Below are 26,893 nucleotides of genomic sequence, written 5' to 3'. Positions count from 1 at the left end.
TCAATCCTCTTATTTTAGACCCATTCTCAGCCCTCCCAAGATACTTCTAAAGGTGCTTAGTGCATTTCCTGAGTCTTTAGGGTTTCTACGATCTATTTCAGGTTAGCTCTGTTTTCTACAATGCTGTCTCAGTATTCCACTTTCTCAAGTTGGCTAGATCTCATCCGGTTTCCAGCTTCAAAACTATTGTTGCTGTTATCTCCTCTCCCATTCTCCTTGTCCTAGTAAGTTTATGCCTTCATTCTATCAAGTTACTGTCATTTTAATGAGACTTCAGAAGAGAGTGAAGGAGTAACAGGTATATTTAATCTTCATTTTAAATCAGAAATCCATAATAAACTTTTTAATACCAACTATCTACTATTCTATCCATCCAATTTAAACTGTCTCAGTACAATGAATTTATTATGAGGGGAATGTAAGCATATATAAGGATAACTTCTGTTTTCAATAAGCTGATAAACTGGTCAAGAAGATGTAGTAAGATAAAGGTCATTTTCTTACATATGTTTAACACTTGTATGAATGTTGAGGTTCTGTTATATTTGATACGGTAAACTTATGGAGAGTTGAAAGGTAAAACCCACACCCATAGGTAGGTCAGGTCTCAGATGAAGTACGAAGTCATCCCAGGCATCAATCACTAGGAAAGAGAAAGATGCCTAGTGAGAAAAAAGGAACTGAAGTGGAAGTGGGGCCTAGAAAGCCAAGAGTGGAGACTCTCAGTTAATTTCAATATTTGCTTCCAGGACCAGACTTTGAAGACTCAGAATGTCTAGGTAGGTGTTTTGAGTTGATATGGATCAAACATAGTCAATGCCAATGTGGAAACAAGCTAAGACAGAGAAAAATGGCACACCTGCAGTGAATCACAAACTGAAGACACAACTAGGTTTTGAAATCAGAGTAACCAGGACTATATACCAATTCCCCTTTTTATTATTTCCTATTTTCATAGTCTTGTTAGAATGTTGTGATCTTGTTCCCTTATAATACTGTGGCAGTTATGCACCCACATGTGCCAGTGGTGAAGAGGAAATAGCAGCCCCCTTAGCAAAGGGAAGTCTGAGGAACTGCCACCTCCTATATAATATTTTTCTAATGCCCTGTTGGATGATTACCTTTCAGTGCCCACTTGGGAGGCTCTGAATTTTATTTTCTATAAAGAAAAGTATCCTTTTATTACAGAAGTTACGTACATAAATATTATGTACACACTTGGCTATGCAGCCTCATTAAGCCTTGGTTTCCTCATCTGTAAAGTGGGAATAATAAATGACTCATAGGGCAATTGTGAGGATTAAATAAAATAATCCTGGTAATGTATTTATCACAATGTTTCATATATATTAAGTGCTTAAAAAAGATTAGTGTTAGCAGCTCCCTCCTCCTGTTATTATTATTACTATTGTTATTACAAGGCAAGTACCAAAAGAGAACATGGCAAGGAGGCAGAGACCACACTGAGTTGATGTGACATAGAGAAAAGCTTCACTGAAGAAGCAAGACTTTGAGCTGGGATCTGAGTTTGAAAAGATGACCATTTTAGGGGACTTCCCTGGTAGTCCAGTGGTAAAGAATCTGCCTTCCAATGCAGGGGACGTGGGTTTAATCCCTGGTCAAGGAACTAAGATCCCACATGCCTTGGGGCAACTAAGCCCTCGCACCTCAACTAGAAAGCCCGCGTGCCACAAACTACAGAGCCCAAGTGCTCTGGAGCCCAAGCACTCTGGAGCCCAAGCGCCACAACTAGAGAGAGAAAACCCACACGTCACAACTAGAGAGAAGGCTGAGTGCCACAACGAAGACCCGAAGCAGCCAAAGAAATTAAAATAAAATAAATAAATAAAATAAATAAATATTTTTAAAAGAAAAAAGAAAAGATGATCATGTTAGTCAGGGGACTGTGTCGTCGAATGAACAACTGAAGGGAAACTACAAGTTCTTTTGGATCAAAAAAGAAGTTTTTAACTTTAGATTAACGCAAAAATTTTCAAATACATATCATCAGGTGTAGATTTTAAGAACACTCAATGAAATTTAATGAGAATATTTAAGGAAAAAAAATTAAATAAAAAGTCTATTTCCCCTAATTTGGAATTTCCCCAAATTGGGGGATTAAGAGATACAAACTACTATATATAAAATAGATAAACAACAAGGATATATTGTATAGCAATGGGAATTATAGCCATTATCTTGTAAGAAGTTATAATGGAGTATAATCTGTAAAAATACTGGATCACAATGCTGTGCACCTGAAACTAATATAATATTGTAAATCAACTATACATCCATTAAAAAAAATAAATAAATCAGTAAACACACATACACAAGCCACTTCCAACAAAGTAGTCTAAATATCCACCTATTACACAGGAAAATGCTCTGACCAGATCTATATTTTGCTTGTGATACCAATTATTGTCATTAGATGTAAAAAAATATCTTTTTTAAAAATAAATTTATTTATTTATTTATTTTTGGTTGCATTGGGTCTCTGTTGCTGTGCGCAGGCTTTCTTTTTAGATGCAGCAAGCGGGGGCTACTCTTCATTGCAGTACCCTTCATTGCAGGCTTCTCATTGCAGTGGCTTCTCTTGCTGCGGAGCACGGGCTCTAGGCACGCAGGCTTCAGTCGTTGTGGCTCCCGGGCTCTAGAGTGCAGGCTCAGTACCTGTGGCGCATGGGCTTAGCTGCTACGCAGCATGTGGGATCTTCCCGGACCAGGGCTCGAACCCGTGTCCACTGCATTGGTAGGCATATTCTCAACCACTGTGCCACCAGGAAACCCTCAAAATATCTTTAATTTCTTCACACACAAGATTTAAACTATTCCACATCACAGAAACCAAAGCAATTTTATACAACTAAAATCAAATCAGGCTGATTTAAACAATATAGTAATGACAATTCCTATTAGCAAGGCAAGAGAAACTGGTCATTTAACAAATATTTAGCTATAGCCTGAAAGTCTGTGCATGTTTATACATTTGCACTTTAAATATTTTATGTTAATATATTACTTTCCTCCAACAAAAAGCTGTAATAAGTAATATTTTGCAATAATAATAAGAGAACTGAGTATTTTATTGTTTTTACTATTAACTCTCTAGCATTTAATTTTACTAAAGATGTTTTGGGCTAATTTTTCACCACACTCTAGAATACTATGCAGTGTTCTTTAAAAGCAGTATTCTTCTACTTCTTTTCCATAATTCCCAGTATTATTCCAATCAAACACTTTCTTTCTAACATGACTGCAATATATCTTCTAAAATTCCTTGGATATTTAAATGTTTTGCTTGCTACAAATACAAGTCCAAAATATCAAAATCGCACGCTTTAGTGATGACCCACAGTTTCTTACCTGCACTTCTCAAATTAGGGTCCAGTCCTGGCATCTCTTTATTAGCTTCAGGGCTGACACTGTAGACTGATGCTCCTGCTTCACTGACGATACTGAAAAGAAAGAAAAGGGGAATATCATTTTCCAAACTTTCTACCTGCCCCAAGAAAATACATGAATGAAACTAGGTATTATAAGAAAAGAAAACTGCAGGGCAAAGCACTCTCTTTATATTTCAATGATACCTATACTATTTAATTTTACATTAACATAAAGTGATTAAGCAATGCTTATTTTCTACACATAGGAAATACACAGGCTTAAATCCATAATGAATTCATCCAGTCGTTTTCTGTTTAAGAGAGTTTATAAATGAACACAGTGGATACTCCTCCATGATGCCAACATCAAAATTTTCAGAATACTTAGCTCCTCTTGTGTTTATAATCCATTATTGACTGACATTTATGACTCCCGTCTGAATCATTCTAAAGCATCTTGGGAAGCACAGACATGTGTGTGGATATGTGCATATGTGGATATACACAAAAAACCATTGCCATAAACATTGCCATTATTATTACTTGGTTATAATTAAAAACCACAATGTGAAAAGGAAGGGGAGCAGACAGGATCCCACTTCTTTTCAAGAGGGTCTGAAATCATCCTTTTGGTGAACTTGAAACATACCACTTCAGGCAGGTGTTAAACCACTTCATTTCATCACTTCTTTAATCAAAGCATCACACATATCATCCTGTTCCGTTCTTCTTTGGCTCCATATACTTTACAATCCACAATGGCAGCACTCTCTTACAGATGACGGTTGTATAGTGGTTGACATTTGTACAGTTTACCAAACATTTTAAAATTAGAGGCTTTCTTTATGACATAATACGTAAAGAAGCATCATCTACTTTAAGTATTTACAATACCTTTGGTTCTCTACCATGTGACCATCTAGATGTCACAATTCAAAAGCAGAAACATGTTAGTGCTTAATTTTTAATCCACTCTTAGAAACCTCTCCCATTCTCTGCTCTTCAGTAGTTACTTCAATTGTTAGACAAGTTGAGCAGATAACTTTTAACATTATTGCCCCAGTGTAACAACTCAACACTGATAAGTAAAATGTGAAACGGTTAGTTCGCTACTCCAAAGAGTTCTTTGAAGAACTCTTGATTGAACTTTGACAACAATTATAAACCACAGAGACTTGAGAAGATTATTTGGGGGCAACGAGAAGATTTATATCTTTTGCAACCAAGATCTACTAACCCAAATTTCGTAATAGGCAAAATGAACACTCTGCAACTGAAAAGCAAGGCTGCTCATCCTGTTCCTCATCAACAGCACCATCATGATACAATAAGAGGTGCATATTATATACAAAGCACAAAACCAACCCCTTTATGAAACAGGATAAATAAGAATAGTCAGCCATCAGCCATGGAAAATTTGGTTTCAAACACAAATGAACACTCAGCCTAACAAATTTTTTTCTAAAAAACCAGAGTATCTGTGAAGTGCAGAAAAAAGAATATTTTAAAAAATCTTACCACAAATTTATTTTCTGGCATTGCCAGAAGCCTCCAAAATTACCTCTATTTGAGCAAAGGAACTTAAATGGTAAATAAAAGTTCCCATTAACTGTGGGCTTCAGCAGTTGGGTACCTGAGAATTTGCTGGGTGATTCACTGTCTCTTGGAAGTTATAATTCTCAAAAGACTGAGGGAAACTGTTGCAAAGAAAAACACTCAGATAATAAATATTCCTCCAAATACCAAATTGCCACTTCTTTTAAACAGAGGAATACAAAACAGATGTGACACGCTGCACCCAAAGATTTTAGATTAACATTAATATTAAATCAATACAAAATGCAGTAAATTTCATATGCTTTAGTTACTAGACAGCATGGGTCCAATAAACTGTTCAGTACTACGCACAGATCAGAATGCTTAAATAATCTAAATGAAGAGAAAAAGCTCAACACTGATTACTTCAATATAAAACATATAAGGATCTAAGAAGTATATGTGGCAAGAGTTAAGTGAAAGAAATCAAGCTGGGAGTGGTGATGATTCTTTCCAGGAGAAGCTGCTAAGAACAAAAGTTATAGCATTTCCCCCCTTCCTTTTTTTCTTTCCTATTTAGAGTTCAAGGATAGACATTAACTAGAAAGTATGCTAGATTTCACAAGGCACTTTCTGTTTATTAGGAAGTTTCCCAATAAACTATTAGAAAATTATTCCAATTATCTCTAGTATATTTTGAGGAAAGCAAAAGTAAACTTTGCACAAAATACAGATATCTAACATTTAATACGTATCATATGTCACAAAACAAATTTCACTCAGGTGTAAACTAATTAGGCTCATAATCTTAGCAATTTGATTATTTTATTTACTTTGCCATAAAGCAGACAAGACTCTGAGTAAAATTTATAATTTTGGGGGAATTTAACTGAACTCAAAGGTTTTGAGATTATTACAGTACTTGAAGCCCTTTCAAATTGTTTGTTTAGACAAATGCCTAAATAGATACATATCGTATATCAAACTTCAAATATATGAAAGTACACTTCAGAAGCTACCACTGGACTTAACGTTTTAGCAGATCTATGTGTTAATGTGCTAATTCTTTAGAATTAAATTGATAATTTTTAAAGCACTTTATCTAATTCAGCACTTTTCTAGAGTCTTTCTAGGCTTTTTAATCTGAAAATATATACGTATAAACCACACACTCATAACCTAAAAAACAAGTGAAATGCCCACAATATAGATGGATTTACTTTTAAATTCATTTAAAAAATTTTAACAAAAACCCTGCAAGTTAAAAATGCCAATTTTTGTTATCTCAAGTAAAATTCAATGCTGTTACATAAATCTGATCATTTATCAATATAATGTACTTTATTTTTTACACAAATATATGTTTAAACCACAGAATTTATATCTCCACAGTTTATAAGTCTCTTCTACCAAGATAAATTGTATGTTGATGAATCTTTTAAAACCGCGCTTGCAAGTACTTTTCTTACAGTGCCTATTCATTCTGACAGTAAAAGAAGGGCAACTTCTTTTGCCAAATTGAGATGGGAGAATTTTTTTCATGAGAGAGGAAAACTAGCTGGTTTTTTTAAGTTATTGGGCTAATAGTTTTCACATTCATTTACAAGGTTGCTTGAAGCCTCTGTATGAGTCTCCTCCCCTCTTCTTATTTCCCAAATATGAAAATAGCTTTTTTGTTTTTCTTATTTTAAAATAAATTGCATGCTTCCTATGTTAACAAGAAAATTCAATTCAAAGTTAACCTACTTAAATGAAAACACAATTAATATTTAGTAAGCTATCAAAAATCAGCCGGGATATATTTGCTTAAACTAATAAAAACTGATTTCTCATTTTTTATAAAAGTATACTAGAATTGCTTAAGTGTTACCAATATCTAGAAGCTTCCTTTTCCTTCTGCCCACCGAACAAAATAGGTACTAAAAAGCTCCGATACTAAATGCACAGCTCATTTCACTAAAGTTTTAAAAATAATTTATCTAAAAAGTTTTTCCAAATTTTCAGGCTGAGAAACATTCATATGAAGAGAGGGTAGGTAAATGACCTAAGTTTCTCAACAAGTAACAGAAAATGCTATAAAAAGTTAATCAACACAGATCTTAACTTTTTGCTTTGCATATGAGAACCTGTTTTGAAGTATGAAAGGATAGCTGTTTGTATTTTGGGGATAGGAGACAAGGCCAAAAACCAAACCACCATAAATAAAAGGGGCTCTAGGGTTTAATGTTTAAAGGATACTTATTTCTAAAAAAAAATCAAAGCAATTTTAAATTCCTTTATTTAGTGATGAATTGTCATTTCAGGGAGCCTCAAATGAGCAATACCTAGTCACTTTAAAAACTAACATGGGAATTCCCTGGCAGTCCAGTGGTTAGGACTCCACGCTTCCAGTGCAGGGGGCACGAGTTCGATCCCTGGTTGGGGAACTAAGATCCCGCAAGCCATGCACACAGCCAAAAAAAAAATTTTTTTAATTAAAAATAAATTAAAAACTAAGGTAATCTGGTGATGATAAGGAAGCAGGGGAACAAATAAAATCCTATACTATTAAAGATATTTAAACTGTAAAACTCTTTTGGATGGTAATTTGAAAATATAGATCAAAAGTCACAAGAATATACATTCTTTCTGAACTGGCTATTATATTTTTAAGAATTTATATGAAGGAAATTTTAATTTACACAAAAATTTAAACAGCGTTATTCATCACAGCATAGCTCCGACCAAGAGAAACTGAAACCAAAATGCCTATCATTAAAGAGTTCTTTAATGAAAACCTATACTGTCATTTAAAATTACTGTTGTAATGTATTAAGTGGAAAGGCTGGTTATAAAAGTAAGACATGAGACCAACTTTGATATTTTTAAAATATAGGTATATACAAAAGAAAAAAAGGTTTATGTTAATATTAATAGTACTTAACTATGAGTTATTCCTTTAAAAGAATTTTTATTTCTTTAAATTTTTCTGCAATAACTGTAATATTTATTTGTAAAAAGAAAAAGTTTAAAATTTAAGTTTCAAATGACCATTATTTACCTGGCCAGGAGATCCAATGTTGCATAATAGCCAACATTTTTTTTTAATCAAACTTTCTTTTAAAGTTATCAAAGTTATTTTGAACTTAAGTGTGGGTAAATATGTCATTTGTTAGTAATAACTTCCAAACATGACTCCTAGGAAACCTCAAATAATAATATTTTATGATATTGTTTTATAACATGAAAGAAAGGTCAAGAATAACTCTTGATTTGTACATACAGGTCATATAAAAATCAAATGCACAATGAAAAATTTTATAAGAAAGTACATATAATATACAGTTTAAAGTTGTACTTAGTCCTTGGCCTGTGCATCCAACCCCCAAGTTATTCTTCATGAACACCACAGCACAATCAATTCACTACCCACAACAGAAAAGGTGTGAGGTGACACAGTTGTATACCAGGAAAGTAGTGTGTGTGAGGAAAAAAAACACTAAAGGCAAAATATGGTGAAAAAGAAAAAGAGCAGAAATACACCACCTCAAGATTTCAATGGCACCAAATTTACATGTAGGTATGTAACACTAGCACCATCTGGTGGAAGACCAGTTAGATGCCATTCTCCAACTATCACAGTTTTTTAAAAAAAATTCTAAGCTATCTTTCAAAGAATGAGCATTTTCCAAAGAGAACGAGTCTAGCAATGGTACAGTAATTATTTACACAGAGGACCCATAACAAGCCTGTGAGAACTTAAAATGTCTACCAAACAGAGGGTGAGTACATCCCGGGATGGACATCTTATCACATCCACTGAGCAGTATTTCAACAATACAGAATTCCCTTGGCTACTTTTCCTTCAGTGTCTCATAGCATATCAGATGAACACTTTCTAGCCACAAAAGAAACCTAAAAAGGACAACCCCAAATTAGCAACTACCAAACATAACTGTAATTTGGAACTTGGGGTTCCTCAAAGTAACAGCTACCGACTCTTCTGGGCCATAAACATAACAATAGTATTCATTCCACATGAGAATCTGATTCTGGTTTATGTTCACAATGATGCTGAGCTGCTACAATGTACCACAATGTGTAAAAATATTACACTTAAATCACTTCTACTGCTGTCAGTGGGCCACTCAATTTGACAAAATCACTGGTACCTTCAAATGCCATCAAGGGGAAAGCCAATTAACAAACTGAAGGACAAAGATGGAGAGCTTCTCTCTATTTGTAGGTTGAGTCCCTCTGCTGAGGTAGAAGCAGTTTCTGACAAAGAATGGAACCAGCAGAAATTGTCGGTCTCCACCACTCTCAGGGTAAGCATTCCTTTTATTTTCTTTCTCCCTTCCCTTCACTGTCTTCTGTTTTCCTTTTAAAAACAAAAATTCCTCCTTTATTTTTTTTTCCCCATTTATGTTTGAGTCCAACATGAAGTTGTTACAAGTACTGCACAGTACCACTAAAGGGAGCTCAAGGAAAAAAGTCACAGCAGCAACCAACCACAAGGCCTGATGCCTAAGTGGTGTTAGACTAGGCACAAGGACAAGGGCCCCACTGAACCAAGACACGAAAAGCAGGCTTGAAGAGCAGAACACTGGGACATCCCTGGAGGCGCAGTGATTGAGAGTCCGCCAGCCAATGCAGAGGACACGGGTTTGAGCCCTGGTCCGGGAGGATCCCACATGCCCCAGAGCAGCTGAGAATGTGTACCACAGCTGCTGAGTCTGCGCTCTGGAGCCCATGAGCCACAACTGCTGAAGCCCGTGCACCTGGAGCCTGTGCTTCGCAGTGGGAGAAGCCACCGCAATGTGAGGTGTGCACACCGCGGGGAGGAGTGGCCCCTGCTTGCCGCAGCTGGAGAGGACCCACGTGCAGCGGTGAAGACCCAACGCAGCCAAAAAAGTAAAATTAATTTAAAAAAAAAGAGCGGAACACTAACTGTGAAAGAGGCTGTTGTTTGCAGCAGTACTGTAAGCATTCCATGTTCGCTACTAACGAGTTCCCAAAAACTAACAGGGCAAGGAAGAAATACTGATCTAATTTTTGTGCTTTCATCAACATTTTGAAATGTCCTGATTTAAAGAACATGATGTCAACCTACCTGCCATCCCTACTGCCCCAAACATACCAAAAAGTATGCTTCTCCTGATTCTTGCAGTTAACTCCAAAACGGTCAAATTTTTAGGTACTCAGCTTGTATTTACTCATAGAATAACAGATTATCTGTGTTTGTTTATTCTTGTTCAAATGCAACTCTACATTTAGATATAAATCTAAGAGTATGAACTGGAGAGTTTTCTTACAAAGGGAGAAGTTTGTTTATTTTTTTCTTTTCTATCCCTATGTTTTTTTTAAGCTTAAGTACATCTATAGGAATTTATCCACTAATAAATAAGTGGAATTCAGACTGCTACGGCATAGACTTTTCAGAATGAAACTTATTGCAAGATATTTTATTCCTTTATTATCCATCCAATAACAGAAGTCAGAATCACTAATTTAGAGGGTTATAATATTCTAATATTTTGCTAATAATAAGTGCTAAATAATAAAATGTGAATTATTAAAAGTTTTAAGAAAGAACAAAAAAGAGAGAAGCAAAGGGAAAAAGATAATGAGAAATAAAATAATTAAAGAGAGAGACAGAAGCCAAGATACACTTTGCCAGCAACTAACAGCCCAGTTCTTTTTACCTACAGTTGAATAAAGTTTTGGAAATAACAATGGTTTGTGCTACATTCCCTAATATTCTTCCAAATGCTACTGCTAAAAAGCTCAGTGGACTCCACTAATAAGTCACATACATTTTATCAGTTTTCACATCCTGTTACTCACTCCTCTTTTTCTCCCTTGTCTGATGTTTGTTTTTGCCTCCCACCCCCCACCCTGCCAACCTCTACTTTCCTCTGACATGAACTTATACCTCTGTAGAAGTCATCACCGCCCACTTAAGGGACCCTATCTACAAACTTCACTTAACACATTCACCAACCAGCAGTCTCCAGTTTGAATCATCAGGCTCTTTTCTGGGGCAGCCTCAAACTTTAGAATTTCTTTTGGCCACCCAGATAATGCTAGGGGAAAAAAAAAACCAAACAAACTCTGAAAGCACAGGCCAAATGTAAGATGACGACTCTAGATCAACCACTTTTTCTAATCGTGGTTTTCAAAAGTACACTGAACAGATGGAGGGAGAAAATGAGTTGTTCAGTTCAGCTGGCTGCTCCATTTACTACTTTATCTATGGTCAGATCTTTACTTTCTTGGGATCACTGCACATTTCTGGCTCTGCTATATTACACTGTGTAAATATTTAGGAGAAATAATTCCTTTCAAGGATCTAAACTTCCACTGTCGTTATGGCAAATGAACCTGTTTATGCTATGTTTGTTAAGTAACAGCAAGCCTAAAAGAACACAGGAATTTACTAATATATGTGGTACACAAACATCACAATCATAAAGCTTCTCATAGGGTCATATCAAGAACATGAAAGGCCAGTTTATTTTTACTCCCACTGCCCTGTAATTTTCTTTAACTCTACTACAACAGTCCTTAATTCAAACCTTTCCTACAGTTACAGTAACAGGGTAGACTGAATGTACATAAGCTGTACCAAAACTGCTCACATCTCCATTTAACCTCCCTTGATTCTCAAGTGGTTATCAAACTTAATCCTACATCTGAATCTGCTGGAGGTTGTTAAAACACACATTGCCAGGCTCCACCCCCAGAGCTTCTGCTTCACTGGCGCTGAGAATTTGCATTTCTAACCAGTTCACTGGTGATGCTGATGTTGCTGGGACCATATAGGGTTTAAAGTCTTATTAAGGTAAAACTTACATTTCATAAAGTTCACCCATCTTAAGTATACAATTCAATGACTTAGCAAATGTTGTACAATCATCACCAAAATCCAACTTCAGAACATTTCCATCCAGAAAGATCCTTTGCACCCATTTGCAGTCCTCATTCCCATCTCCAATCCTAGGTATCCACTAATTTACTTTTTGTCTCTATACATTCACCTGCCTGGACATACCATATAAATGGAATCATAAAATATGTGGTCTTTTCTGTCTGGCTTCTTCACTTAGCATAATGTTTTTGAGATTCATTCATGCTATAGTATCAGTACTTCTTTTTTATTGCTGAATAGTATTCCACTGTTCTAGAAATACCACATTTTGTTTATCCATTCACCAGTTGATAGAATTTGGGGTTTGTCCAAGTTCTCTGGTATTATGAATAATGCTGCTATAAACATTCATTTACAAATATTTGTGTAGACTTATGTTTCATTTCTCTTGGATATATTCCCAGGAGTGGAAATGCTGGGTTGTAAATTCATGTCTAATTTTTTAAGAAACTGCCTAAGTACAATGAATAAGGGCTCCAGTTTGTTCATTTCCTTGACAATACTTGCTGTTGCCTTTTTGACAACTATTCTAGTGGTTATGAAGTGGTATCTACTTCCAGCTTATTTTACATTTTTAAATCATTGATGATGTGAACACTTACTTAATGTCTTTGTTGGCCTTTCCCAATCTTCTTTAGTAGAATATCTGTTCAAATCTTTGCCCATTTTTATTTGGCTTGTCTCCTTATTATTGACTTATAAGTGTTTTTATGTATAAATACAAGTCCTGCATCAGATACATGATTTGCAAATATTTTCTCCAAATTTTTGGTTTGTCATTTTCCTAATGGTCTTTTGAAACATAAAAGTTTTAAATACTGATGAAGTCTAGGACTACACTTTGAGAGCCAGTGTTCTAAAGCCTCAGGTGGGGCATGCGGTGGTGCGTGCGTGCGGCGCCGTTGAGCAATGGGATAAGATAGAGGGGCGGCGCCGCCGCCAGGCCCACTCTCCGTCCACTCCACAAGTCGCACCGCCCGCCCGCTGCCCAGCGTCCGCCGCCTCCTCCGCCATGGCAGTGGAGGGAGGAGACCATCTCCCCGGAGACGGGCACACCTTCCCCAAGCACGGCCAGACCTGCGTGGTGCACTACACCAGGATGCTTGAAGATGGAAAGAAATTCGATTCCTCTAGGGACAGAAACAAGCCCTTTAAGTTTGTGCTGGGCAAGAAGGAGGTGATCTGAGGCTGGGAAGAAAGAGTTGCCCAGATGAGCGTAAGTCAGAGACCCAAACTAACTGTCTCCCCAGACTATGCCTACACTGCCTCTGGGCACCCAGGCATCATCCCACCAAATGCCACTCTCATCTTTGACGTGGAGCTTCTAAAACTGGAATGACAGGAACGGCCCCCTCCCTGAGCTCCCCGTTCTTGGATGTGCCATGGAAGGATCTGGCGCCTCCAGATGTGCACAGCGAGTCCATATGGAGCTTTTCCTGAAATTCCACTACACTCTTTGTATAAGCACCTTCCTTGGCTGAATGTGTTCCGTCACCAGCTTTGCTCTTCCCCTTTCTCCTGGTATGTATGTTGAGCTGAACTACATTACATAAACCTCGAGTTACTCATTTTAGTTTGTTTTCATTTTGGGGTGAAGACTGAGTTTCAGTCCTTTGGATCTAGGTTTCCAGTTAAGTACTAGTCAAGTGTTAACAGCACAAGAAATGGGTTGACTTCAGAATAGGAACTGGTGTGTGGGGTGCAAGAATCTTTATTTTATTTTATTTTGGATGAAAGTTTTATCTATTATATATATCTATTAAACATTCTTGCTGCTGTGCTGCAGAGCCATAGCTGATTTGAGGCGCTCTTGAGGACCGAATTATTCTCCAAGTTGAGAGACATCCTCGGGTTGAATGAAAAGCCCGACACCAAACTAAAGTGGCCTCCACTGCCCCACCCTCCCCTCCCCTTAACCCTCTGCCTTTTGAAAGCATATCCTTTTCACTGAGATGTTGGACACTACAGGGTCTGTCCCTGGGCTAGCAGGGACCTCTGAAGCCTTCTTCATGGCCTGGCTTTTTTTTTTCTTTCCATCCTGTGGTTTTTCTAATGGATATTCAGGACTTTCGTAATCTCATAGCTATCCAAGCTCCACTTCCTAAATTTTAAGGACTTTAATCAAAAGTTAAATTGAAGGCGCTGTTTGTAGACACTTCACACCCATGAAAGCCCAGCCATCATGACAAATCCCTGAGTGTTGTCTTAAGAAAATGATGCTGGTCATCACAGCTTCAGCATCTCCTGTTTTTTGATGCTCAGCTCCCCCTGCTGATCTCAGAGTTTCCTGGCTTCTCCCTCTCACCCCTCTGCTGTCCTGTGTAGTGATGTGGTGAGAGAAACTGCTGCCTACTCCCTTACCTCCACACTACATATGAGTTTCAAGTTTTATTATTGCAATACAAGTGCTTTATGCCGGCTTTTCTCAACAACAACAAAAATGCCTCAAAAATTCAAAAGAAATAGTAAACCCTTGAAAAATGTGAAAGCTTAGTGGTTTCCATCTGCAATAAGCAATATGTAAATGTCATGCATAGTATCTGCTTTTCTGTTTTGTTTTGTTTTAGCAAAGCCTATCAGAACTACCATCCTAAACATACTTATTCTTTTTATGAGAAAGGGAAAAGAGAACTTGCAGCTTACTGGCTTTAATACATTATGGAATGAATAAATTCAGCTGCAGGTGGGCCTACCTGGGAATGCTGGATGGCATGCTGGCATTAAAGAACATGGACCCATGTCAGCATTTTCAGAAGCATTGGTCAGTCCATGGCTTTTGACACCATTGTTAAGAATATAAGAAATATGTCCACCTTACGAACTAATGGGAATAAAGATAAATGGTGCACCATAGAAGATATTATAGAAAAAGAGCATATTACCTGAAAGATACATTTGATTTATTTTGATATTTTTATTAGGCTTCACGTCAGGGCATTTTAAAACAATTCATATACCAGTACAGCCCTTTCTTTGTTGAAAATTCACTGTACCTTAAGTGAAGAGGAGCCAAAGATGGCAGCTAAAATTCAAATCTTGTCTAGGACCATAACTTGCAAATGTATAAAACATACTTCAGGAAAATATAGGATATGTTTGATTCAGGTATAAGCAATATTAAGATGATTCATTTCCAGGGTGAAACCCAAATTACTACACGTTTACCTCTTGATGATTATCCATGTCCACAAATCATAACAAAACAAATCATAAGAAAAAGAAGCTTATATGAACACACTATTTCTATAACCATGACCTAAGATACAGATTTTGTGATTTTATGGAAAAACTATAATGATAAGAAGGATCCAGTTAAAAGATAAAGAAAACCCATTTAAATTTGCAACAACAATCCTTCTTTATATAATTCAAGTCAACCTAGGACCCAAAGCAAGAAGTTTTGTATACTGAAGAATTCCCATGCTTCTGCTATGAAATGTTTTCAAATATTTATGTTCTAATTCATGGACCCTGCTCATAAAAGCTGTTAGTCCTCATTGCCTTTCAGTTGCTGGAGATGGATTTTATTATTCTACTAGTCTTTATAAATTACAATACAAGGAAGAAGCCTGCTGGCCAAAACTCATTCTCCTTTTTTCACTGAGCCGCTCAAAGCCACTTAAGAAGTTGTCCAAAGAGATGTCAGAGAATACAGTTTCCCAAGTGATCCACAGTCTCTCAACATGGTCTGGCTCCTAATAAAACTTACAGGGCATCTCATCCAACCTTTTTACATTTTTTGCAATTCAAAATAACTAAAGTTATTGGAACATCTTTCCCAAATTACACAAAATTAAGCTATCATCATCTCTGTGATGTTACTGGCCCTGAGATCCAAGATAAAGATCAAGATGTAAGAAATAAAGGAAAGAGTTTACTCAACAGCATACAGCCAATTATAATTTATCCATAAGATTGAAAGGTAGGAATAAGCAAAATAATGTTAATAGGTTTTTAAGCCTTCATTTTATGACATGTTCAAGTCCCTTCTTCAACCAGTTAGATACCAGTTACTAGGTGGAACAAACTCAGCAGGTTACACTACTTTTCCTGTCCTTATTTAGCAATCAGTCCTCTGGTCTTAGAACACTAAGGCTCAATGAAAAAAAAAAAGGAAGCAGCAGCAGCAAGGACCTCAAGCAGGAGGTCTTACTCCTGGTCATTTAAAATTTGACAGTCATCAGTGTGTGTATCTGTATGACAATATGATCATAACAGAAGTCCATCCTCCAAAATCTGCAATTTCCTAGTGAGGTTCTTGATAACAATAAGGTGCAAGGAGAACTGCACCCCCTGACCCCAGCTCTTACCATTTATCCCATAAAATCCAAAAAAGTAATCACTAAAACCTCTGCTTATACTAACAGCAAATTAGTATCATGCCAAATAGGTACAAAAGTGAATAAGAACACATAAACAAACACCTTTGACTCTTCTGTACAAAATCGGTGTGCCTCTCTCCAAAGTAACAGAACTATACCACTTCAGCAATTCATCCATTTATGAACAAATGCCCTCAGCCTATTCCTGAGAAAGGGAAGAATGATCAGTTATATCTGTCTTCATCTTGTCTGAAAATCTTGACATTTTTCAGCAAGTAAAGTTTCCAAATGGCAGGTGTCAGAATGCCTTAGCCTCACATGTGGTGCTGGAAGGCAGGAAAAGCAGCAGCAGTATGTGGTCATGTCAGAGCCACATAGAAGCTGCCTAGAGAGCACATTCTGAAAAGAGCAAACCTCAGACTTGGTTAAATCAATCTACTGCCAGATGCCACTCTCAGAAAAAGCTGCAGTGAGAAACATTTGCAAAGCTGCCCAGAGAAACATTCAACTCAGAGCTCTCACAAAAGGGAAAATAGCTGAGTGCAGTGGCACCTGTCCATATCCTGTCTGATAATTTGGTCAAACTGGCTCAATGCAGAGATGAAAAATTGCCATAGAATTCTTTGCTTAGTCTACAAGTGAGTATTATTTCCTCAAGGTCATTTTCAGTTAATCTGAAGTAAATAATATGAATCTTCTGCACTCCCATAATATCTATAGTTTTCTAAAAGTGTTTTAACTCCTATAAGGAAGTCAGGATCATAAGTACCCTGTTCATTTTACCTGTGGGGTTAGAAAGAACCAAAGAGGTAAATAAAATTAAATCAAGATCATCTGAAACTAAGACTCAAAAAGGAAAAACTGGTCTCTGTACTGTTAGGCCAGGCTTCTTTCTACTTAGATGCCTACACTCTGCCCACTTCTCGCCTCCCAATCATCTTTTCACAGGTTTACCCAATAATTAGAAAGCTTTGGAGCTTTTTATTTTATTTTATTTTATTTATTTATTTATTTTTGCAGTACGCGGGCCTCTCACTGTTCCGGCCTCTCCCGTTGCAGAGCACAGGCTCTGGACACGCAGGCTCAGCGGCCGTGGCTCATGGGCCCAGCCGCTCCGCGGCATGTGGGATCTTCCCAGACCGGGGCACGAACCCATGTCCCCTGCATCGGCAGGCGGACTCTCAACCACTGTGCCACCAGGGAAGCCCAGCTTTGGAGCTTTTTGAAAGTTGTTTGTGAAGGTCAATCAATAAGCATTTTTGTTCCCAGAGGTTAACGTAATTGGCATGATGGTCTACTTTATTTCTCCTCAGATCTGAGTCTATGAAAATGTAATGGTTTCTGAGGAAAACTCAAAGCAGGAGATGCCAAAGAAGCATAAGAACAAGTTATGTTTTAGGGAGGAGCATTCATTGTCAAGTCATCTGGTTAGATACATCAGAAACTAAACAAATTAGGATTCATTCAGATGAACAGTACATAGTTAATGATATAACCATCCGTGGAAAAGAATATTCAATATCATTTAGGTTTTTATACTCTATTGGAATATACAAAGGATCCCTGGGCCAAGGATTGATACCTCAAAACACCTGATTTCCTCTCATACCTCAAAAGACAAAGCACAAACAAGAGCCAGGACTTCCTTGAAGTTAACAGTATTTTAAAATAAAAGTGTCAAAATGAGGACATTTGGAAGCATCCAGAACAAGCATGATCTTCCAATTATTGCACAAAGAAATCGGATTCTTCCTTAACATTTTACTCCCTGTGGCTACACCACTGAAATGTATTAATTTGCCACACAATTGTGCATATTTTCAAACTAAAACAATTCACTGGAGTCTGCATTGTCTTGTCTTGCCTTCTAAGCACCTAGAAGGTACTGTTCTTCAACTCTGTGCAGTTGGTTCAAGTAATTTCTCATCTTTGTATTTTCCGATCTTATTCTAAGGCCAGTTAACATATACGGCACAGAAAGGATCAAAGTAAATACTAATTAACACAGACCCACATTCAGATAAGGACTAAGAGTATTCTCACATACATATTCTACAGTTTGAAAATCAAATGTATTAAATAAAATTAAAGTATTAAATAAACAGAAATTTCCTAAATTAATTTCTTATTCACCATTTAGTCTGCAAGTTTCTATTTCTATAAAACAAGTCATTTTGATGTGATCATTTTCCATGTCTGCTGTCTTTTTCCTACACACTTTGCTAACTTAATTGATTCCAGACTTCCCAGCATATCATGCTTTTCTGTTTTACTCATTGAAATAGAAGAATTTGTTTTTTTCATTAACATGGATAAAAACCAATTTGTGTTCATGTTTGGAGTAAAGATGAGTGTTGGTAAAAACAAAGTGTGATGCTGTTGTCAAGGAATGTTTATTGCTCAAAATCATGCAAATGATAAACAGACACATGAAATGGACAAGCTTTGTGCTGGCATCAGATTTAGTATACATTTCAAATGAAATAAAAGCAGAACTAGGACAAGCCAGAAACAGATAGCTCATAATTTTCAATGTCATTGTAAAGAGTCATACTAAGTCATCACTTTTTTTCATTCCACAAAAAAGCAAGAGTACAAGCTAGGGCACTTAAATGTTAGTTGGTTAATGACATTCACCGCAACCTCTTTAATTAAGCCTATGCTTATTAAAAGTCACTGAACATTCTCTAAAACTTAAAATCTTCTAATATCTCTTTTGGTATCCCTGGCAATTTTAAATCTTAATTGTTGGGCCTTATTTTGGGCAAATGTATTTTATCTCAACAATGCTAAGATGAAATCAGAAGTGGGGGGGGAAAAGATCCCAAAACTAACAAATGAAAAAACATCATCTCCTGGTCTAATCTTACCTAAAAGTAATGACATCTCCCCTATCCCTTCATAAAGTTTCCTGCCCCAAATTCTTAAAACCTGGCCAGTAGATATTTATACAATTTTTAAAACACAATATACTAAAGAAAGTTAGAAGTTTGTTTGGATACTTAGTCATGCTGTAGCTTGAAGGTATAAACTCTTGAAAATTAAAAACAAATATAAAGATAACACAAATAAGAAGAAAGCTAAAGCTGTGTTCTTGAGATTCCCAAAGGTAAGAAAGGAAAAGAAAGTTATAGCAGTCACTTAATATGTACTTAACACCATGTGTGAAGAAAATCTGTGATATAATCTGATCCTGAAGAATTTAAACTACAGACTTCCTGATTCCCCAGTGCTGGCAATCACATCCAACAGTAACTGTGCGCAATGGCTGAAAGAACTTTTTAAATTATTTCATTTCCCCTAAGTTTGTTTTAAGTATGAAGTCTCCATTCCAAAGTAAATTTTAAATGATTTGATGTTTTTCTGAAAATACATTTTATATCAAAGGGCTCCAGTGAATTTTTCCTGTTAATTTCTAGTGTAGTAACTCAAACTTAGGACAGTTACAAGTAAAGTTACAATCTCTAAAGTAATATTAATGTTTCACATCACACAACTGGTGTCATATTCCAACATCATTTTCATCTGAAAGTTAAAAAAAACAAAAACAAAAAGATGTTAGAATACAAACTCCAGTGTACATGTGTTAATGTAACATTGACTTTTTACTCCTAGAGGAAAACTGAATAGTGGTGTTTCTTCTTTATGAGAAATTATAAACAGTGAATTGCTAGATGTCATAAGTGATTTTACTAAAAATGGATATAAAAGTGATCTAAATCCTAAGTCTTCATGAAACAAAACAAATCATTTATAGACATAGGCATTCTTAACAATGCTATGAAAGATGTTTTCCTTCTTTTTCCCTTATTTAAATGGGAGGGGGGAAAAAAAGAAGAGAGAAAGGGAGGCGGGGAAGGCAAGGGAAGGGAAGGGAAACAGATAAATGTTTTCAGGAAAGAGAGAGTGAGCAAGTGCACACATACACATATATGACTGGCAAATCTATTAAAACTTTTTTTTCACTAAATTATGTAGGATACAAAGTAATAATGACTTGTAAAGAAGTAACAGAACATAACCAATCAACCCTAAGCAGTCTACTTCTCCAAATCATCCACCCACCCCAATCTCAGGGGGATACACTGGTAGTGAAATGAATGCATTTTCCTCACCTGGAATAAATCACTACCATCATGAGCAAGTTTGAGAGTATCCATTTCCAACCTTATCTACTGGTTAAAAAACAAAACCTCACATATTAGAAACACACTCACAAAGAAGAAACTAAAAAGCACTCTTTTCTGTTCTTTCACCTATTTCTCAGGCATAGAAACCAGGCTTCTGTCAGCAGATATTTTTCAAACACATGCTTCGGTTTCAATTTGGCCCTTAAATATTCTCCAAAATACTTGGAGAAACGCAGGTTTCTAAGACAGTTTTTCAGAAATAAATTAGCATGCATGCTTATGTATTGTGTATGCACTCTATATTTTCTTCAACCTTTAACTTCTCTATTTAAAAATGTAAATTTTCCGTTATATAGAAAGAGATACACACCAAATAACTTGTACTGAAATTAGTCTCTTCCACCATTTTCAAATGCCATAGGGAAAATTTTTAAAGCAAATAATACTTCTGAGTTAGAAAGATGTAGATTATAACATAATTAAAGGAAAGAGGCCAAAAAGTTTTCACATTTTATACCTGAATTTATTGTCCTTATGGAATACTGTTTTTGTCACAAAGATTAGTATTTACTGCATTAGCCCCACATCCTAACATCTACAGAAAAAATTCTTTCAACCATGTAGGAGTATTTTAGGTGAAGCTCCTATGAAAACACCTGCCAAGGAGCTTGAGCTATCATATTAAATGGATCACAGGGTTTACAAAGTGTTGCAGACGTTCAAAGGCATTCCCTGCACTGAGTATCACAATCATAGCAAGAGAAGACTTTAGGCACATGCCTAAGTTGTTTCCCTGAATTGTTTCTTGTCAAATTAAAATGTCAAAAATTAGTCTATCAAATGCCGTCCCTGAGGAATCTAGCTCAACCCAAAGAGCAGCTACCAATTAGTAAAGTCGGGTGTTTTAATGGGGAAGATTTTTCTTTTTCTATTGATATCTGAAATTAGCAGGGCCCCCAAAGAAAAGTTTCATCTCAGCAGTTAGTTTAAGTGCTACTGATAGCTATAATCACATGCAGGCTGCAATTCCTTTTGAAAGGCTTTTCAAATGAACAAATACAAAGAAAAAAGAGAAACACGAGTGTTTTCACAGTGAATGACTGCCTAGGATTACAGAGGTAATAAAAAGCCAAGGTTAGAGATCCAGATATACATGAGTATTGTGAACTAACAAAACAAAGTCAAATGAAATTCTTGCTTACTTTTTTGACAAGGTCAGTGCACCCATCCCTTAGCACAATATATGACTGAATTTCGGGTTGTAGAAGGTGCTTCAGGAAAATAAAATCCACCACAAATCATTTAATATTCTCTATTAAGATCCTCCAAGAAAAACATTTCCTGTTCACTTGGTTTTTTACCAAAAGCTGCCTATCTCTCAGAGGCTGCCTTGTTGAAGTGTTCATTTGTTAGCAGCACAAGTGTGCAGAGGTAATAGATGTTCTGTGGCAGCCAAATCATACTGTATTTTTTTTTTACCTGATAGTCCAGATGAATTTATATAGTGCAACATTTGTAATCTACCCACAGAAATGTGAGCCATGTCCATGTACTAGAAAGAGCTACTGGTTGTCCATGAACTTCCCCCCAAAGGTTCTAAAACTTGATTTCAAAGGACAGAAATACAAGCAACAAGACAAACTCACAGAATAAGACTGTTTACATGAGACATGTACTTAAGTTGCCTAGGCTTACAGTTCGGCAAAAATCATTATATGATCTGTGGCTACTGAAGTAATCAAAAGGTTCAATTGTAACTGTGGCAAGGGACATTAAAAGCAAAAATTCAATGATATGTATATATTCCCACGTATACAGTCCTTTTGCACTTTTCACAAAAAGCCTCTTTGACTTGAATTATCAAACATTTCCCAATATTGTTGCCCTTTAAAGTCTCCATTCCCAAACACTAAGTTTCTTGGCTTTGTGGCTCAAGCGATGGCAAACAGATCATTTCCTGTTCCCTCCACTTACTTCATCACCAACAAGACTGCTAGAATCCAGTTATGTTAAGAACTATTTTCAACAGCCACCTTCAATTTCAAATGTCTGACATGATCACAGACTTCCAATGTTAATCCCCTTTCAAGGTGAAATACCCACGCTAGGGCCCTTTAAGACACACAGCATGGCTATTTTCTTGGCTTTGCCCTATCCTGCAAAGCTGCTGAAATACATTTGAATCCTTTCTCTCCTCCCCCATCACTACCAACCATCTCTTAAGCAAAGTAATACGCAGACCCGCATGCTTTTGTCAAGACCTAAGTCTTGAACAAAGCAGTTTTCATGGTTAAAACATTTTCCTAAGTATGCCTCTAAACCTGAAAGCTATTTAAAGAAAGGAAAAGAAACTTTTCATGTAACTGACTCTCATTTCCCCAAGTTCGCTGCCTATAGACTATATTTCCTTAGTTTACATACATTTGCATGACCTGAGTATATTTAATTTCCAGATCCTTATTGCTAACCACAATTCTGGACTTAGAAACTTTCAGTCTTGTCTATTCAGGAAGAATGCCCATCCCTTAACCCAATGTAAAGAAAACCTGAATCTATAAAGAATAATATTATCAACAAACTAAATTATACTTATCCGTTGAGGAGAGATTTTTAAATTTCAAAGAATAATATAATTTTCTGGCACACCAAATTCAGGCATTTATACCAAGAGCACATATCTAAGTCTTTACTATTTCCAAATGACAACCAATTGGGGCTTTGAACAAAAAAAACATGATTCTGCTTCATGTGTAGGTGGACTTATTAAAATCTTTTCTTAACCTGAATTTTCATAAGTCAAATTCCATTTTAACTGCATTTTAAAAGCAACAAGAGAGCTCATGAACTCAGGAACTACAAAACGAACTTTTTACAGTACAAAGAACACCGGTAAAGCAACTGATCATCCTTTCAATTACGAGCTTTTAACTTGTGATTTTGTGTTTAGAATTCGCATAGTGAATAATACTTTTCTTTAAGCCTGTACCACACCTATGTTAATCATGGAAACATGGACCTCTATGTTCTACTGTTAGAGGAAAGATAGGTCTATCCCCTTAATGTACATCTAGTTTATGTTCCCAAGGAAACTGGGAAGAGTTAAAAACGTCATTCTGAGAAGGACCAAGCAAGAATACAATAACCACTCACAAATTACCCTTGGAGTACACTCCTCAGCTAACAGGAAGCAAAATCAGAAAGTAAAGGGAATCAGGATATGTCACCCCAAAATATGCCACTTTGACAGAATAATTATTTTAAGCTGAAGGAATCTGAGAAATGGCAAGTATAGGAAGGATTCGCTTCCCCTTCTACCCTGAAGCAGGTCGTAAGATTCTCATGTGAGAGGTGTCCTCCTTATATTTGGAGGAAAGGAGCACCCTTATCTCCAAAGATGGGGCGATACTGAGAGGAATCCGAAAGCACAAGCTTGCTGTTTCCCCCAGTTTACTACCCTTAGCTCATATCCTTTATGTCTCCTATCATGATTTCCCACAACTTTCTACTCTTCAACAAACCTAGAATAAAAACACTCAGGCTTAACCGTTTCTTTGGATCTTCACTTCCTTATAAAGGCTCCTGTGCCATGTAAAACATAATTAAATAAATTTGTATGCTTTTCTCTGCTAATTTGTCTTTGTTAGTTTAATTTTCAGGTCCAGCCAGGGAGCTCAAGAGAGTCAAGGAAGAGTTTTTCCTCCCCTACAAATCCAAGAAATCAGTTTCCACCTTCAAACTCTTTCCTTCCTGTTCATGCCACTATTATTCTATAACATTTAACCCATTGCTCCAGCAAGGTCACACCCCCAGGATAGCACAGTAGAAGTGGTGGAGAGATCTTCTCTTTCTTACTCCACTTTCTTCAACATATAAAACTATGTTAGGCCAAAGGGAATCCCTAAGTGATTATTTCCTGTCACCTGCTGAGATTTCAGGCTCATCTGGGTGCTGATGAGAACATATGACTAGTCTGCAGTCTAGTTACATAACAAGGGCGGCTTAACCCCAGAGAGTTCTACTCCTCCAGAATGCTCCCTTTAAAAAAAACCTTACCAGTTAATAAAGTAATTAGTTTCAACTTAGCATTGAGACAAATTTAGTTCATGCTGAATTTGAAAACATTTAAAAGTTGAAGAAGGTGGAAAATTCAAAAGAGGTGTTGCGTTTCACTACCTTTACAAAACTATCTAAGAGTTTTAGGGCCCACAAAGAACAAAATCTGGCTGGCTTGATCACGCAGCCTCAAGTCCCTTCTGGAACACGGGCTGTTAGACTAGATCTTTGAGGGTATTCTACCTCCAATACTACATCATGTATGACTTAGGAAAATTCCTTAATGCTAAAAAACAGATGAAAATGGATTAATCTGAATATAAACTCAGTTTCGTTAAGATATTTTTTGCTATTTTCTCCACCATCTCCAAATGAACGATCAAAGGTAAAAGGTAAAATTAAGAATGTTAAAAATAGGCAAGCTTATTTCCTTAAGCCAAACTTTCTGGAAACACCATATTTAAACAACAGAGAGGTGCAAAGCACGTGTGCTGGAAATAGCATGAGATTTAAGATCAGGTAACCTGGACTTGAGTCCCCATTCCACTAATTCTTTCATTCGTATCAACCTGCAATTCAGGTTCCAAACCTGTAAAATGTGAATAATACAACCAGGGGTTTACTATGAGAGCTAAATAAGAAGAGGTGTAATGGCACTTGATAAGCAGTAGTAAATACATGGGACATTATTACAAAGAATTCTGAATCAAAGAACTTATTAAAATCTACTTTGGGACCTCCCTGGCGGTCCCATGGTGGAGATTCCCCACTTCCACTGCAGGGGCCATGGGTTCGAACTCTGGTTGGGGAACTAAGATCCCACATGCCACGCAGCACACACACACAAAAAATCTTCTTTTATTCAACTCTACGAAAAGTACATCATGATTTAAGTTAGAAATACGTAATACAACACAAAGTGATTTACTATAAAGTAAAAATAGTTTTCCCAAGTAAAACTCCTAAAGTCAATATTTGAAGGCAAGGTTCCTGAGTTGTTTTTCTGTTTTGTTTCGTTTTAATTTTATTTATTTATTTTTGGCTGCATTGGGTCTTTGTTGCTGTGCGCGGGCTTTCTCCAGCTGCAGCGAGCAGGGGCTACGCTTCGCTGGCGGTGCGCGTGCCTCTCACTGCAGTGGCCTCTCTTGCTGCGGAGCACAGGCTCTAGGCGCATGTGCTTCAGCAGTTGTGGCACACGGGCTCAGTAGTTGTGGCACGCGGGCTCTAGAGCGCAGGCTCAGTAGTTGTGGCGCACGGGCTTAATTGCTCCACCGCATGTGGGATCTTCCCGGACCAGGGCTCAAACCCGTGTCCCCTACATTGGCAGGCGGATTCTTAACCACTGCGCCTCCAGGGAAGCCCGGTTCCTGAGTTTTGAGGGGAGTAACTCCCCCCCGCCCCATTTTTTTTCTTTACGAAAAATAAACTATTTTAAATTCTTACTAAGAGTTTTAATTCCTGTAACTTAATTCTTCACAAATTCCCAGTTTATGAAATCACATTCTATGAGTCAGTGACCTACTGATAAAAGCACAGAAGCCAGGATAATTTATTGTGGAGAGGTAGCAGGCAGGATAACCAGCAGTACTAAATAATACAAATATAACTTCACAAGTTAATGGGTATGAATCTCAACAAAAATAAATAGAGAAATAAAATTTAGGCAACTCACCTATGGAAGAAAAGGAAAAATGATTACTTTACTGCCACACGTTATTTCCGAAAGTGCAAAAACACCATTCAAAAACACATCCCAAGACAGACAATTTAATTATGACTTAGTTTAGCTAACTTTCAAGGTAAAATTAGGTAGCAAAATAATTTTCTCACATGCTTACACAATCCATGACTGAAATGAAAACACATACACGTCATACTTCTGGACCCTTCTCGGCAAGAATAAAATGGAATGGGGGAGGGAGGGTGTTGGGACTATCTGACACCTTCAGGCTCCATCATTATCAAAATCAATGAAGAGTCTGACTCTGGTTTTCCAGAGAAAATATTTATTTTTATCATAGGCTCTCTGGAACAAATGCCTTTTGAAGTGTTCAAATTCTCATTTAAACTGCTTTAAAAATTATTAATCACTTATACCTTATATAAACAACTTTCTTATAACTTCAAATTTTATAGCACAAACAATTTTCAAGGCATTTTCAACCAAAACTCTAAGTCTGTCTTAGATTATGAACAGCTATGACAAACCATATTTTTTATCAAATATCCTTATTCAGTCCTTTAATCACTGTATGTCACTCTTTAATTTTAAAAGGAATTTCTCAATCTCATGAGAAAACATATCACTAAACAATGTGACACGTGGAAACTAATAGTGCTTCAAGCTCAAGAACAATAAATTCAGTGAGAATCTGGGAACAAGAGAGTAGATGAAATTTTATCCTACTGGACACAAAGTGTAAAACCCCTTCAGAATGAAAGAAGACATTATTAGCCATAATAAAATAATAATATAATGAGTGTTAGAATTTACAGGGTCAGACACTGCTGTGCTGCATACATATTAATGTCTTTGATCTTCACAACCACCCT

General features: G+C 36.7%; 1 protein-coding gene and 1 pseudogene across 2 annotated transcripts in view; one reads left to right on the top strand and one right to left on the bottom strand.

Moving 5' to 3' along the window:
• SRBD1 (S1 RNA binding domain 1) overlaps positions 1-26,893 on the bottom strand; it is a 231,018-nt gene that overhangs the window by 105,417 nt on the left and 98,708 nt on the right. For both annotated transcript variants that reach the window (XM_030857775.2, XM_030857776.2), the window contains exon 15: positions 3,370-3,461. In XM_030857775.2, coding sequence (XP_030713635.1) covers positions 3,370-3,461 — 92 coding nt within the window. The remainder of the gene's footprint in view (positions 1-3,369; positions 3,462-26,893) is intronic.
• Positions 12,935-13,174, top strand: LOC115854058 (peptidyl-prolyl cis-trans isomerase FKBP1A pseudogene; annotated as a pseudogene).

This window comes from Globicephala melas, chromosome 12 (genome assembly GCF_963455315.2).
Source record: "Globicephala melas chromosome 12, mGloMel1.2, whole genome shotgun sequence".
NCBI classification, from domain to species: domain Eukaryota; kingdom Metazoa; phylum Chordata; class Mammalia; order Artiodactyla; family Delphinidae; genus Globicephala; species Globicephala melas.
The sequence above is the reverse complement of the archived record's forward strand: the minus strand, read 5'-3'. Positions and strand labels throughout refer to the sequence as shown.